This window comes from Phocoena phocoena, chromosome 1, assembly GCF_963924675.1.
Source record: "Phocoena phocoena chromosome 1, mPhoPho1.1, whole genome shotgun sequence".
Lineage (NCBI taxonomy): Eukaryota > Metazoa > Chordata > Mammalia > Artiodactyla > Phocoenidae > Phocoena > Phocoena phocoena.
Window position 1 is genome coordinate 149,866,602 of NC_089219.1, and position 17,718 is coordinate 149,884,319.

A 17,718-nucleotide genomic window follows, 5' to 3' on the forward strand; every position below is an offset into this window, starting at 1 on the left:
GACTCTAAGACTGGAGGACCACTAATGCAGAGGTTCTCACGCTTAGCTGCATATGAGAATTACTTGCCCAGGCCCCGCCCCAGGTCAATGACATGACAAATTTTGGGGGCGTGGGACCCAGGCATCAGTAAAAGTCTCCAGGGGATTCCAGTGTGCAGCCATGGTTCAGAAACATGTTATGTTTTCATGGTTGGGACTTGGGCTTTTAATTAGCCACACCCATGCATTAAAGTGATGTGGAAGATATGCCTTCTCCCACACACATAGATACAGATACTTGAATGTGGTGAACTCAAGGCCAGGAAATAATGAAGGCTGAGAGCTGGGCAGAATCAGGAAGTACTGCACAGAATGGGCTCTGTGAGCTGGGCCTTGGAAGAGGCCCAGGATCGGGTGGACGGGACCACAGGCGCTTCAGCCAATAGTGAACCAGGAATACAGCAGACAGCACAGGACGGATGGTCTGGCTTGACTGAGAGCAGGTTATCTGAAGTCCTCCAGAAAGAGAGGGCTTGGGAAGAAAAGTTGGGAATTAACTGTAGAAAGCTTTCAAGTATCTTTCATGAAATGGACTTTATGCTGTGGCTAACGGAGGTAGGACTGAGCACCTTTGAGCAGGGGAGGCACGTGACCCCTGGGGAGGGGAAAAGCTTGGACAGGCTTAAGTTAAGGCTCTGAGATGGGAGGGGCAGGAGTGGTGATTGTTGGAGGGCAATGCTTACAGAAGGTGGGCCCCATTAGAAGCGTACTCCGATTTGAGATAAAACACACTGGAAATAAATGCATTATCACAAATGAAACTTCTCCATAATGACATTTTATTTTATTTAATTTTATTTATTTTTTGTTTTTTGCGGTACGCGGGCTTCTCACTGTTGTGGCCTCTCCCGTTGCGGAGCACAGGCTCCGGACACTCAGGCTGAACGGCCATGGCTCACAGGCCCAGCCGCTCGGCGGCACGTGGGATCTTCCCGGACCGGGGCACGAACCCGCGCCCCCTGCACCGGCAGGCGGACTCTCAACCACTGTGCCACCAGGGAAGCCCACATTTAATTTTTTTAATAGATCTGAAGGTCCAATGCTCAAAATGCAGTTTTAAGAAAGCTTTAAATTAAAATACACTTTTCCCTCTCTCATTTAAATAAACATTTCTAGAGAAAAATGGTGTCCCCATATATTTGACAAATTATTTGACAAACAGAACATAATTTATATGTACACACATATTTCAATCTTACATATAAATAAATTAGAAAAACTAATTTTGAAGTGGAAACTATACTATGAAAGTCAATTTATTTTGGTAAGCATAATAATCCTTCGTTGAAAACACTTCTTTGAGGGTTTTAAAAATATGTACTATAGCCACCCCCTTGCTTCTAAGCAAGTGCTAGATTCTCAAAAATTATGTGGAAAAGGGTACAGCAAAACTTCAACTCTATTATTTACCTCAGAATTCCTGAATTTATTCTCCTCAAATTTATCTTCCTAAAGTGCCTCACCAGAGACTACAAAGGGAAGGACCACTTACACGGCCTTACAAACATGTCCTTAGGGAGTAAAACAATATTTACTCCGGTTCACTCTTGATTCTTTATTCATATATTTCTAAGGCAACGTTTCTTTGGCCCAGTTTGTGCTACTAACTATAAAAGTGTGGAACAAAACATGTAAAAATGTAATTGGAGCTAGAGAGACAGTCCCTCCTCTTTGGCCGCTGGCTTATTTGAAGGAGGCCCTGCCTGGTGTGAGGACAGAGAAGAGGGCTGGGATCTGTCCCACCTGAGCGTCAAGAGCTACCTGAGCTCTTTCTTCTTTCCATCCCTTTGCATGACCTACAGCAAATCTACAAAGTTAAGTTTGCTTTTCTGAAATATGGGGCTTCATTTTTACTCTGCCCTTTACAGATGAGGTGAGACTCAGATTCTAATGCAACTTGAGGTTATCTGATGAATTTATTCCCTACAAAACTGCCTACATTCAGATGACATGTTTAAAGTAAGACATCTCTTTATTCAGGTGGGGAGAGAAAAACAGAATTTAGAATGGATTCTAATTCTCTTAAAGAGTGGAATTCTTTTGAAGAAAACTACAAGTCCACAGTGTTCACTTTGTCCTGAGCTGGCATTCCTGCTATGGGTGTTAGAAGCCCTCTAACTTTGTACAGAAGCATGCAACTGATGCTGAATTCTTCTTGATTTCTTAGACTGGTTTATTGTTATTAAAAGGGGTGAAGAACAAATGCCAGAAATAAACTTTATAGCATCTTTAAATCACCAAGAGGTTACAAATTTTTTAAAATAGTATTTTAACCTATGAACTGTAAGAGTATTTTCCGGTAATATTCTTAGTTAAGGAAATCAAACTTTTATAATAAACAATATATAATGCATATTTTGGGATTGTTGAAGAATGAATTTTAAGAGTTGGCAATCATCTTTGAACAGAAAAGATTTCAAAATCACTTTCTTTACAAATGAAATGTAATGTCATTTTGAATTATAGTTCTCTGAGTTTGGAGATTTTATAGAAAAAATATTTCCCCACCTTAACACTAGTCGTGATACTGTGTTAACTTGCCCTATAAATACAAGCGTTATTTAAGGAAAAACAAGCAAGATATTCAAACACAAATTCATACACATTTCAAAGAAGCATTAAATGATGGTGACTGTACTTCAGCCACATTAAAATGTTAGCACTATAGCTTAACAGTTCCATTCCTGACAGTGTAAGAAACTAGCAAATAATTTTTATAGATTTTTTTTCAGTACTGAAATATAACTGACATATAACACTGCATAAGTTTAAGGTGTACAGCATGATTTGATCATGTATATATTGCAAAATGATTACACGATAAATTTAGTTAACATCCATCACTTCATGTACCTACAAAAAATTTTTTTTCTTCCATGTGATTAGAAGTTTTAAGATCGGGAGGGAGACGCAGGAGGGAAGACACATGGGGGCATGTGTGTATGTATAGCTGATTCACTTTGTTGTAAGGCAGAAGCTGACACACCATTGTAAAGCAATTATACCCCAATAAAGATGTTAAAAAAAAAAGAAGTTTTAAGATCCACTTTCTCATTAGCAACTTGCCAAAATACAATACAGTGTTACTAACTGTAGTCACTATGCTGTACATTACATCCCAGTACGTTTTTATCTTATAATCGGAAGTTTATATTTTCTGACTGCCTTTACTCAACTGCCACCCCCAGCCCACCACCTCTGATAAAGGTAAATCTGATTTCTTTTTCTATAAGCTTGTTTTATTGGATTCCACATATAAGTGAGATCACACAGTACTTGCCTTTCTTCATATGACTTATTCACCCAGCATAATGCCCTCAAGGTCCATCTGTATTGTCTCAAATGGTAGGATTTCCTTCATTTTCATAGCTGAATGATACATGGGTTTGTGGAAACCATTTAGTTCATCTACTCTGCTGGAGTGGTCGCCTTATCCTGGTATGCGCTGTATGTAGCAATACCTTCTTTCCTACGAAGCAAGGTTAGAAAATAGGGTCAGAGATGAACATAATTAAGTACATAAATCAAGTTCCAGAAGCCCATTTAGAACATGGACAATTAAAAAAAAACCCTATATACTAGTAAGAGTCACTGAACTAGGAATTAAATGATTCTTTTAAAATAATTCCAATGTTCAACCAGTCTCACTCTAGAAACCCTTCTTCTATTGCTGTATTATAGTTTTGATTCCCTCCATGACAAGAAATAGAGCAGTTGCATATACTTAGTAAATATTCCCTTATCTTAATTTAGAGCTAATGGGGAAGACTACAGAGAAACACACATTTTCCTAATATTGCAATTTAAAATCTAACTCTGAGATGAAACCTTTAAACAGCTAATGATTCCAGCAGCGTTCAAGATCAGTGAGGAATGCCTCATTTACCCCTCACAGTCAAGGAAAATCACGTGTTCTGGTTGGAGAGTCTCCTAAGTAACTAAAACTCACATAACACTTTTTTTTTGGTAACAACAGACATCTTTCTAAACTCTGTTATTTAAGTCCAGTGTTTTCCAAAGAAATATAATGCAAGTCACACAAGGTAATTTTGAATTTTCTAGAAGCCACATCAAAAAAAGGATAAGCAGGAAAATTAGTTTTAACATATTTTACTTAACCCAATATCCATGGATTGTACATTTCTTCGCACTAAGTCTTTGAATCTGGTGTGTAGTGCGCACTGAAGCTCACCTTAAGTAGGATGAGCCACTTCTGACGTCCTCGGCAGCCACTCAGGGCTACTGACTCTGGAGCTGGAAAACGCAGTTCCAGTCCCTGCTTAGGAAACTGACTACAATAGACAGACTACAACCAAATGGGGACCAGTTGGTTATTTACAGTACGCCTGCCCCAGCTAACACTTCGGGGTACCTACCCCATGTAGGAGCTAACGGTGTTAATTCTGGAGACGTTCATATTTCTCTTGGTGGGGGAGGCATCACGATGAACAAGCACAATACCTGTTATAAAGCAGTTCCCGCAGGACTATTCTGGAGGGTGATTCAATACTTAGGCCTATCCTGAATCCTCTAAGACCACTATATTTTACTATTTTGTGAGGTCAATACTTTTTCTTTTTCTGTAGTAGTGAAATGCTGTTCTTTAAGTAGAATTTTAAATAGAAATCCAATATATGAGAAGGATAAATAAGCATTAATATAAAATTTTTCTTTTTTTTTTTTCAGCAACACCCCTCAGGTTTCGGGATCTTGGTTACCCGACGAGGGACTGAACCCATGCCCCTTGCAATGGAAGCACGGAGTCCTAACTACTGGACCACCAGGGAAGTCCCTGCATTAATATAAACTTAAAGAAACATTAATTTGAAATAACAACAAAGCTATCTGAAGATTAAAATGTGAAAGTGAATTATTAATTACATCTATGTGATATTACCTTCAGCATTCATTAAGTTAACTTCAAGTGTTTACAGACAACTTGAAGCTCACGGCCCATCTGAAAACTACTTTCCTGGTTGGCTTTAGCCTCAAAGGAATCCTAAGAGAACCAAGCAGATACATAGGGCTGGGTAGGCCCACAGTGCCATTCTAGTTGGTATGTTTGTCTTCCCCTTTGCCCTGTGATCAAAGTCACCACTTTGCTTTTACTAAGAAATTGCCCTTCTTATTGGCCATTGTAGAATCTGCTCCCAAACTCATGACTGTAACCTAGGGTAGCGCCTCACAATATAAGTGGTGGGAAACATAACTCCTCTTTTCCTGGCCGTGCAGACACACATTCTGGCACAAAAGGAGGAACTTCCAATTCATTTCATTCAGAGACAGAAGGTAGAGGGGGTTAAATGGCTTAAAGCAATGCATTTCATAATTTTCCAAAATCTGAGGGTTTTTTGTTGGTGGTGGTTTCTCTTTTATATGTTAAAAATATCCTGGCCAAGGGAAACAGATAAATGCCTTTAAAGAATTAATATTTACAAGTGGAAATTGAATATCTTTACAAAATTAAGTGAAATGTATTTTGGTTTCTGTCGAAAAACCAAAATGAACTTAAAATGAACACATTCTGTGATTATTTCCCACTGGGCTAAAAAATTCCCCCAGCTTTGGATTCATAGCTGCTAGAAGGTAGAGGAGCTAGACAGTCTGATCAAAGGACGTGGGGGACGTTACTCTGTTGGCGCCTGTTATCAAAGCAAGAGCCTGTCAATGCACATTATTTTACATTAAAACAGGGAAGGTAGGAGAAAACATCAATAATCTAGCAAAGGGAACAGGAATCCAGGTGTCCTCTTGGATGTCTACTGCCCACTTATCTTAGTTCAGTTTATCAATATCTAAATATTCATTGAATATTTTTCAGAAGAAAGGACATCTCTGAAAAGAAACGCAACAGAAAGCAGATACCTTTTAATGATAAAAGCAAACCTTTCTCTCATCTTTTCTCAGAGAGAAATAAAATTTACTTGTCTGTGGCTTTCACCAGTTAGGTATGTGCTGAACAAAGGAAGGGAACAGGGATGAATAAAATAGTGACGTCAAACCAAAAGGAAGCAAGAGTGGCATAAAAATGGGATAAAATCAATGATGGAGGAGAAGGGAAGTAAAGCTGACAATTAGGTTCATAAATTATGGCTCTCCTGATTCTCATTAGGAACTTGAAACAGGAATTTGGTGCAAGAAGCTACTTTACCTTTGAAGTCTTACAGGTCATCCAGCAGATATACAGATTCTAAATTTGTGTGCAATCTGTCTACCTCTGAAACCTCTTAGCCTGAAGTGAATAATGTAAACTCTCTTTCACAGAATAAGATTGTATGAGGAGAAATGGTCCTGGTCTCTAGCACCCTGGAATTTGAGGCTATACACAGAGCATGTATTAATTCCATGTAATACTGTCTCAGAAATCGATTTTATGACATACATTTTCAGATGGATCTTTTGCATCGAGGACAGTTTCTTCCTGTGGCACAATTGTTTTCACCTGAGGGAAGATCCCTGTAAAACTTATTATGACTTCTCATTTTTCTAGGATGGATCTAAATTTTATAAATATGCTCTCTCAACTGTTACAACATCTTTGTTATTTACTAGTTTTTGTCTAAAATTTTTTAAAGCCTTTGTTCAATGCTCAAGAATTTGAGAACCAGGTAGAAAAATGTTCAAGTTAATTTGACCATTCAAGTTTTTACCCATGTCATTATACTCCCCGCCACCTGAACTGGATTCACCATTTATATTATATCCAAAAAAGCTTCAGTAATATTAATTTAAGCAGACAGCTTAAAAATTACAGTTACTGGATCAGTCATTATTAATATAACATTAAAATATTTTAAAACTACAACAAATAATAAATATCCTTAATGGAAAAAAGAAAAAGTACTCAGTCACTGTTACTAAAATACATAAATTATTGCAATAATTCTAATGAACTTAAAAAACTCTCACTTATCCAGTGATGATTTAACCCGAGTAGACAAAATCATGCATTTATGAAAAAAATATTCACAACAAATAATTGAAAACATTAATGTAAACAAAAGGTATCTGTTTTTTGGAACCACACAATCAGAACATGCAAGACAGGACTCAAGCAATAGCAAAGGAGAGGGCAAGGGCTGTGGATTCCAAGGCTGGAAAGTTTGGTGGAAGAGTTAGTTAAGAAAGGAGACTGAAAGGGAAAAGGAAGGAGGGTGTAGATGGAGCCTATCAGACCAACTGGGATCCTATTCTATTCTTAGTTGAGAGCTAAGAAACAGGAAACTGTAACAGAGTACTTTAACCCTGTGGCCATATTTCATCAAAATTTAATCGTCTTAAAAATGACTACTTATACTATTTTCATGCTTTGGTATAAATATTGTAGCAGGGTAATTGTGTTCCCAAAATATCATAAATACAAGTTTATAGCAAATCCATTTTGTATCAAGTTTTAACAGCAAATTTGTGTTTTTTTGTTTTTGTTTTGGCCACGCCACGAAGCTTGCAGGTTCTTAGTTCCCCATCCAGGGATTGAACTCCAGCCCACGGCAGTGAAAGTGCTGAGTCCTATCCACTGGACTGCCAGGGAACTCCCATAAACAGCAATTCTGGATTATTGTGCCTGGTATCCTGCTTCCAGAGTTATCCCTAGGAATGGAGAAGCAACTGCCTACACTTTACAGTCTTGTAAAGTAGTTTCTAAAGCAACAAAAGCAATTGGGGTGGGGGGAAATACGGACATTAAGCAATGCAAAGGATATAATAAAAATATTTACCTTTTTAAAGGAAAGGCAAACTAAAGCTAGGTATCACTTCACATTCTTTTAAAAAAGCATACACATAAATGAGGAGTCTTTAAAAAATCCAATAATCTTAAACAGGTAAAACATTTCCCAATAAGTTTGATGGTGTTTCTTCAAGTTAAAGAGCACAGGCACATCAGTAATGGTCTACACCCTGGTTTCTCAAAGTGTAGTCCAGGCCCAGCAGCATCATCACTTGGGAACACATTAGAAATGGGATCTCAGATCTCTAATGCTACTGAAACTTTAACCTGGGGGATACGATGCTCAGATAATTGTTTGGCTTTCATTAACTGATAGCTAGAGAGAGTTTTTGGTTGATACTTGTTAGGGAACCTTATTTTGGTGTAGTGATGTTTTAAACAAAGAAGGGGAGTGAGGAGCAGAAAGCTATTTTGTTTTGCTTTCTTGAGAGGTTATTTCTAGATAAACCTTTTAGACTTGTCAAATATTTCACTGATAGTACTTCCTTCTCAGATTGCTGTGTACATGTAATTTTTAAAATATACTGCTGATAGAGAAATCAAATATGTATACTATGTGTTCTACAAATGTAAGATTTAAGACTCAAATGAAGGCACTGTGGATATTTTTAAAACCAAGAATTTTTTATAACCAAGAAATATAAAAAAAGTTTTAGCTCTTTATGAGTGACGAATGTACTTTTATTATGTAGTCCAAACCCAGTGATTAATATAAAAGGAATATATATCATAAAGCCATGAATACCAATTATTGTTAATTATTAGTTTCATTTCAAAGCTATTTAAAGAAGCAATAGGGGGGAAAAATTCACTAAAAGTAAGAAATATCAAAGCACCTAATCTTGGTCTATGCTCCAGTTTTATTCTAAGTCTTTCATTAGATTTTAAATTATTTCATTAAAATTTAAGATGATGTTTAAAAATTCTATTCACCTTAGAAGATATGTATTTGTACCTTTTTTTTCAATTTTAAGTCCCCCCCATTTCATTTTTATAGATAAAAAGACAGAGTTCATGAAGTGCCTTATAAATCTTACCCTCTCAGCAACTTTTAGTTTAACCCCATCAGTTTTACTGCAACCTAGTAAATTAAGAGAACATAAGAGGGAAATCAAATAGTGTTGCTTTAAATTCCCCAGTTTAACTTGTATGAATAACAAATCTAAAAGAAAGCAAAGTGGGTATCTGAATGAGCCATCTATGTAGCTTCTTACTGCTACCTAAGTTATACAGACAACTGAAAACTTTCACCATAAAAATTACAGTGACTACAGCTGTCAAAGTCTCCACAGTGAACCATTTTATAATATTTAATCTTGGCCATTAGTCCAATCTAGGAAGTTGGGTACACCTAGGATAGAGAAAGCCCCAAAATGGTCCATGATTTACTACAGCACTTAAACCTCAAATCCCACAGAAATTTTTCTTACATCATAATTAGCTGAAGCAACGTGCACAGATTACTCTTGTTGCAATGATATTGAAAGCAGCTGAAAACATTTTTAGTAAAGAAATGTAATTCAGACAACACACTCATGCAAGTGCATTTTTGAAAAAACAACATGCAATACAGACTACAAACAAAACCTGCACAAAACTATGTCAACTGTGAGAAGGACCAATAAATTAAAAAACATGCTTCAATTTACCTTTTCTTCTTTTTGTGAAAACAGAAGCGGATGCTGCAGACAACTACTACAACACCAAAAACTACAAGAAATCAGGAAACAAATGATATGTAACTGTGAAAAATCATTGCCAAGATTCAAAATCTAGCAGAAGAAATAAATGATGGTCAGATTTCCATGGCCAGAAAATGTTATCTTATTTAAGCACATATACATTTACGTTCCATCTGGACTCTTCAGTATCAATCCAATTCTTTGCATTAAACAGTACAGAGTAAGTCAGAGAAGAGTCCTTGATTAATTGAGAAAATTACTCAAAGCATATTTGGGATGCAAACTCATATGAGTAATGATCTTGAAACAACTTGTATTATTTAGGGTTTGTTAGTTACTGGACATGTAGAATACAAAGGAATAGACAATAATACAAGGTAGTGTATTATATAAAAGGTCAGGTTTTTCCTGTTTTACTTAATTTCAAGCTATAAAGCCACAGAAATTGAAAAATCTTTTAAAAAACTATTGCACTTTTCAGAGTAATGTCTTGATTTAGTTGGTATCAAAGTTTGGGATACGTACGTGCACCAATGACAATTCCAACAATGATTCCTGCACCTGAGAAAAAATGAAAACAGTTTGGGAGATAATTAAGTACCTAGGGGTTTCCAGGTAGCAGCTACATTTTAATGTGATCAGATCATCTATAACTACAAAGAAAAAATTATCAATCTAGTTTTAGCATGATTGCTAGTGCTTTCAGGTTATTTTGATCACGGAACCCTTCTAATCACATTCCAGGGTTAGGACACACCTTGTGAAACTCCTAACAGGAACCTCACTTTTCATTGTTGCATGCTGTAGCTACCACACCAGGTTGTTTAGTAAAGGTAACTAGGACAATTAGAATTTACTAGTTTAGAGGAAAATCATTTTAGAAATGTAGCAGCCCACTATAGTTTGTTTAGTTCAACATTCAGTCTTTTGTTACTTATGATTTTGTTGGAAATTTAACATATATTTTTTTCCCTAAGTGGGTCTGTAGAATAAGTCATAGAGTGCTATTAATCTATCATATAGATATTATTTGCAGAGTCTTCACAAACAATACATCATTGTATCATCACAGCTCCTATTCCACTTTCCCCCCAGATTAAGACATAGTCCTACAAGGAGATTTGATCTAAGAATGTAAAGGGAACACCAGGGAACATGGATACAAACTATGCACAGAAACGTAAACATGCATTTTTGACTATCCAGAGAGCAATAAATAATACTACCAAATCTTAATTCTTAGAAATGTTTGTCAGTACATCTGCTTCTTAACTGCCATTACTTTTGTTATCTATAACTCATAGCATAAAATGTCATGTTCAGCTCTGCTCTTTTTATTTCATAAATATTATCAAGTGTAAGCATCTTGAGATGGCACTGGATTCACTTGACACCGTGGCAAGTTTTCAGAGGGAAAACATAACAAGCCTAAAGTACATTTTATAAATAGATTAACTTTACTAGTCTAAAGTAAAGTAATAGCTATTTTTCTTCATTTCCTTATCAGTAAATCTTTATATTTCATTTAACTGTCACAACTATACTTCATCAAGTTCTTTAACACATATGTGTGAACTATGTGAGCCAACATTAAGTGTGCTACCCCAGCTTGATATAGAAAAACTAACCCAACTAGTAGTACTTAAAGGCTTGTATATACAAGGTACCAGTAGAAAGAAAATTTATCTAAAAATTGCCATTACAAAGTAACACTATCACATGGAAAACAAGCTATGTTTTATATATATTAAACTACATGTAACCATATTATTTAAGAAAGTAAACTTATCATGCTAGGAAGCCTAAATTGGGGAACCTCTTAAAAACTGTATTACCCACATGTGCCTATACATAGTACCACTTATATTTGTCATGGTATCTTCACCTTTAAAATTACTTAAAATGTACAATTACACATTGAACAATTATCACCAATTTGTGACATGTTGTCTCTTTTCTAACTACAGATAACGGTAATATTTCCATGTTGAAAACTAGGGCCTCATGATGCAGGGTTATTAACAACCAAAATAATACCTAAACTCTCAGCATCTTTAGGTGGTGGTTCATCACTGGGACTGGGATATCCTAGAAAAAAGGGAAAAAATGGAAGTAAATAAAAGAAGAAGAAAAAACAATAAAGCTTAAAGTCCTCTAAATTCATAGGTTTTGATTTTTTGACTTTGTACAAAAACCCTTATAATTTTATTTTCCTTATATAAACTATATTAATGTTTCTCATTAAAATTAGTATCAAAATATTATAAATTTATATTCAGTATCAAAGCATTCTTCTTCCTGTCCAGTAACATTTCCTGGGACAATATTCTGTGGTACAGCAAACAAATTTATCATTAGTGTATTGTCAGAATTATCCTATGGATTCAATGTGATTATACTTAAAACTAAAATTAAGAAAACAATCCCATTTACAATCAAATCAAAAAGAACAAAATACCAAGAAATAAGTAGGTAAAAGACCTATATTCAGAAAACTATAAGACACTGATGAAAGAAATTGAAGACAACACAGATGGAAAGATACACTGTGCTTGGATTGGAAGAATTAATATTGTTAAAATGACCATACACCTCAAGGTAATCTACAGATCCAATGCAATCCCTATCAAAATACTAGAAAAAAAAATTCTAAAATTTGTATGGAAACAAAAAGACCCCGAATAGCCAAAACAATCTTAAGAAAGAATAACAAAGCTAGAGGTATCACACATCCTGACTTAAAACTATGCTACAAAGCTAAAATAATCAAAACAGTATGGTCCTAGCACAAAAACAGACACATAGAACAATGGAACAGAAGAGAGAGCACAGAAGTAAACCCACAGCTATATGGAAAATTATCTACAACAAAGGAGATAAGAAAACATAATGGGGAAGAGACAGCCTCTTCAATAAATGGTGTTGGGAAAATTGTACAGCAACATGAAAAAGAATCAAAATGAACTACTTGCTCATAAAATATACAAAAATAATCTCGGATTAAAGACTTAAATGTAAGACCTGAAAACATAAAACTTGTAGAAGAAAACATAGCAGATACATTTTTTTTACTTTAGCCTTAGCAGTATTTTTTTGGATGTCTCCTCAGGCAAGGGAAACGAAAGTAAAAAACCAAATGGGACTACATCAAGCTAAAAAACTTTTGCACAGCAAAGAAAACTATCAACAAAATGAAAAGACCACCTATGAATAGAAGAAGATATTTGCAAACAATATATCTGACAAGGGGTTAATATCCAAAATATACAAAGAACACATACAACTCAACAACAAAACTAAACAAAGAACCCAATTTAAAATTAGGTAGAAGACCTGAATAGACATTTTTCCAAAGAAGTCATACAAATTGCCAACAGGCACATGAAAGATGCTCAACATCACTACTCATCAGGAAGTACAAATCAGAAGCACAATGATATATCACCTCACACCTGTCAGAATGGCTATCATCAAAAACACAACAAATAACAAATACTGGTAGGGACGTAGAGAAAAGGGAGCCTCTGTGTACTGTTAGTGGGAATGTAAATTGGTGCGGCCACTATTGAATACAGTATGGAGATTCCTCAAAAACTTAAAAATGGAACTACCATACAAACCAAACAAACACTGGGTATTTACCCTAAGAAAATGAAAACACTTATTTGAAAAGTATATGCACCCCTATGTTCACTGGAACATTATTTACAATAGCCAAGATATGGAAGCAAACTAAGTGCCCATCCATAGATGAATGTTACTTTGTTAAAGTTTCCTTCTATTACAAATTGGATCCTAAATTGGTTTTAAGCCCTCCTGTACACACGCACTACATCTTCTTTATCCATATATATACACACACACACACACACACACACGCATTCACACATACAATGGAATAAAAAAAGAATGAAATCTTGCCAATTGCGACAACATGGATAGACCTAGAGGGTATTATAATAAGTGAAGCAAGTCAGACAGAGAAAGACAAATACTATATGATTTCACTCATACGTGGAATCTAACAAAACAAGTAAACATAACTAAACAGAAACAGAGTCATACATAGAACAAACAGGTGGCTGCCAGGAGGAGAGGATTCGAGGTATGGGGAGGAGAGAAATAGATGAGGGAGATTAGGAAGTAAAAACTTTCAGTTACTAAATAAATGAGTCATGGGTATGAAATGTAAGGTATGGGGAATATAGTCAATAGTTATGTAATATCTTTGTATGGTGACAGATGGTAACTAGACTTACCATGGTGATCATTTTGAAATGTATGAAAATATTAACTATGTTGTATACCAGGAACTAACATAGTGCTGTAGATCAATTATACTTCAAAAACAAACAAACAAACAAACTCATAGAAAGAGATCAGATTTGTGGTTAACAGAGTCAGAGGGTGGGAGGAAAGGGGAATTGCATGAAGGCAGTCAAAAGGTGCAATCTTCCAGTTATAAGATAAATAAGTACTAGGGATGTAATGTACAACATGATAAATATAACTAACACTGCTGTATGTTATGTAAGAAGGTTGTTAAGAGAGTAAACTCTACGAGCTCTCATCACAAGGAAAAAAAATTGTTTCTATTTCCTCAATTTTGTATTATACAAGATGACGGATGTTCACTGAACTTACTGTGGTAATCATTTCATGATGTATGTAAGCCAAATCATTATGATGTACAATGTAAACTTTATACAGTGCCATATGTCAATTATATCTCAACAGAACAAAAAAACTAAAAGGTACAGGAGGGCTTAAAAACAATTTAGAATCTGATTTGTAATAGAAGGAAACTTTAAAATAATAAAGACAATTTATAAAAAATCCATAGCTAACATCATATTCAATGGTGAAAAACGGAAAGTTTTTCCCTTAAGATAAGAAGCAACCCAGGATGCCTGCATTTGCCGTTTCTATTCAACATAACACTGGAAGTTCTAGACAGAGCAATTAGGCAAGTAAAAGAAATAAAAAGCGCCCAAATTGGGTAAGAAGAAATAAATGATCTCTGTTCCAGATGACATGACCTTATAAAAGGACAACTCTAAAGATCACACACACACACACACACCCCTGATATAACAAATAATTCAGCAAAGGTGGCTGCAGGCTACAAAATCAACAAACAAAAATCAGTTGCATTTCTATACATGAGCAATGAACAATACAAAAAGGAAATTAAGGAAACAATTCCATTTACAACAGTATCAAAAAGAATAAAATACTTGGGAATAAACTAACCAAGGAAGTGCAACATTCATCCAGTGAAAACTACAAAACATTGCTGAAAAAAAATTAAAGACATAAATAAATGGAAAGACATCCTGTGTTCATAGATTGGAAGACTTAATATTATTAAGATGCTAATACTACACAAAGCAATCTACATATTAAATGCAACCCCTATCACCATCTTGAAAATCCATTTTGCAGAAATTGAAAAATCAAACCTATAATTCATATGGAATCAAGGGACTAGCAATAGCCAAGAAAAATCTTGAAAAAGAAGAGCAAAGTTGAGAGGGCTCATACTTCCTGGTTCCAAAACATACTAAAAAGCTACAATAATCAAAACAGAGTGGTACTGGCATAGAAAAAAACACACACACTAATGGAATAGAGTAGAAAGCCCAGAAATAAACCCTTGCTTATATGGTTAAATGACTGTCAACAGGGTGCTAAGAACATTCAATGGGGAAAAATGGGGAAAGGATAATCTCTTCAACAAATGTTTCTTGGAAAACAGATATCCACATGCAAAATAGTGAAGTTGGACACTTACATCATATACAAAAATTAATTCAAAAAGGATCATAGAACTAAACTTAAGAGCTAAAACTATAAGACGCTTAGAAGAAAACGAGGACAATCTTCATGATATTGGATCTGGCAATGATTTCTTAGATGTCACACCCAAAACACAGGCAACAAAAGAACAAATAGATTAACTGGACTTTACCAAAATTACAAACCTTTGTGCTTCAAATGACACTACCAACAGAGTGAAAAGGCAATACACAGAATGGGAGAAAACATCTTCAAGTAATGTATCTGATAAGAGATTAATATCCAAAATACAGAATGAACTCCTAAAACTCAACAACAAAAAATTCAAAAATAGGAAATATGAGTAGACATTTCTCCAAAGATCTATGAGACCAATAAGCACATGAAAAGATGATCAATTACTAATCATTAGGGAAATTAAAAAATAGAAAAGCACAATGAGATACTACTTTACATGTATAAGGATGGCTATTATCAAAAAACAGAAAAATAAGTGTTGACAAAGAGGTAGAGAAATTAGAACCTATGTGTATCACTGGTGAGAATGTAAAATGGTGCAGCCACTGAGGGAGACACTAAGTTTGTTCCTCAAAAAGGGAAACACAGAATTACCATACACCCCAATGTGTTATTCAGAATAGCCAAAAGGTGGAAACAACCCAAGTGGCTATCAACAAATTAATGGATAAACAAAATATGGTATATACAAATAATGCAATATTATTCAGCCATAAAAGGGAATACAGTTCTGCTACATGTTACAAGAGGGACAAACCTTGAAAACATCATGCTAAGTGAAATAAGTCAGAAGTGATTCTACTTCTTGACCTAGAATAGTCAAATTCATAGAGATAGAAAGTAGAATATTGGTTACCAGGGCTGAGGGGAGGGAGAATGGAGGGTTATTATTAAATGGATATAATCTTTCATTTTGAGATGATGAAAAAGTTGTGATGATAGCTAGTAGTGATGTACTTAATGCCACTGAAATGTACACTTAAAATGGTTGAAATAGTCAAAAAAATTTTATCTAGAAAAATTAACATAGAAAATAGCCTGAACATTTCTGAAAAGGATGTTTTCTGCCAGATATTAAAACATATTATGGTACTGCCGTCAAAAAATCGACTTAGTGGGGGCACAGGAATGGACAGAGATCAAGGGAACAGAGAGAAGATTAGAACACCTATGACTTTATTTAATGTACGATAAAAATTGGCACTTCAAAACAGCTGTAGAGAAGACAACTTATTCAACAAATAGTTCTACTTAGCCCTTAGATGGGGTGGGTGGAATGGAGATGAACCTAATCTCATTCCACATACCATAATGAATTTCAGATAAAACAACGATTTAATGCAAATAATGCAATCAGGATGTATGGTTAAGATGTTTATATAATTTCAGCATGGGGAAGTCCTGAAGCTTTTATAAGAAGGATACACAGTCATAGCCATTAGGGAAAAGATCAGTACACCCAGCTACCTATAAATGTAAAATGCACATGTAAATGACCACTGATAGGAGAATAGTTAAATATGGTATATATTAAAGTCATCATTAAAAAGGATGGGAGTAAATCTAAAAAGAACCCCAATTCAAGACATTAAATGGAAAAAGTGAAAGCTTCAGAAAAATATGAGCAGCATAATGCCATTTTTGGTTAAGAAAAAAGAAAAAATGCCAAAATATGTATAAGTACACATATAAAGATGTTGATGTACAGAAATAAAAAGATACCCTAAACTATTAAGTGATGATTCAGGAAATGGACTAGAGAAAGAGGAGGAGAAGTAATCTTTTACTCTGTATGCTTTCATAATGTTTGAAAATTTACAAACTCATATTCATATACTATTTATGTAATTAGAAGTTATAAAAAGCAATATATATACCCAATAATATAAAATTTTAAAAGAAAACTGACTAGTAAATATAAGGCAAAAAAAAACAACCTAGAAAAAAAAGTTCATTTTAAACAGGCTTTGATGAATTCTGACAAATCAACAAGAAATATTTTAGAAACCAAATAGAAAAATGAAAAAAGGACATAAACAAATAACTGTAGAGGAAAAAAGCTCAGCTTCATTGATAATTAAATACATGCAAATTAATATGTGACATCATTTTTCACCCATCACCCTAAAAAGTTCTAAGCAATATATGTAGAATAAAGAACTCCTGAACCTGGATGACTTGACCCCAGAGTCGTAGTTGGATGAGTAGGCTTGGAATCTGGAAAAATATATTTGATTCAATTCTCCAGACTTATCAATACAAAATTACGGATTTACTTTTGATTTTTTAAAAAGATTATTTCTCAAATTGAATTATTTCCCAAAATGAAAAATACACATACTTCCTAAACTTTGCAATTCTACTTCTGTGAAGTTAACCTAAAATATATATTTACACAAGTACATATGAATGTATCCATAAGAATGTTCACTATGGGATGTTCACTATGGC

The 17,718-nt window shown here is 34.8% G+C and overlaps 1 protein-coding gene across 1 annotated transcript in view; it reads right to left on the bottom strand.

Annotated features, from left to right (window-relative positions):
* LOC136118046 (membrane cofactor protein-like) overlaps positions 1–17,718 on the bottom strand; it is a 131,353-nt gene that overhangs the window by 67,983 nt on the left and 45,652 nt on the right. The window contains exons 7-8 of the mRNA XM_065871171.1: positions 17,437–17,484; positions 11,488–11,538 (exon numbers count right to left, since the gene is read on the bottom strand). Of these exons, the coding sequence (XP_065727243.1) occupies positions 11,488–11,538; positions 17,437–17,484 (99 nt within the window). The remainder of the gene's footprint in view (positions 1–11,487; positions 11,539–17,436; positions 17,485–17,718) is intronic.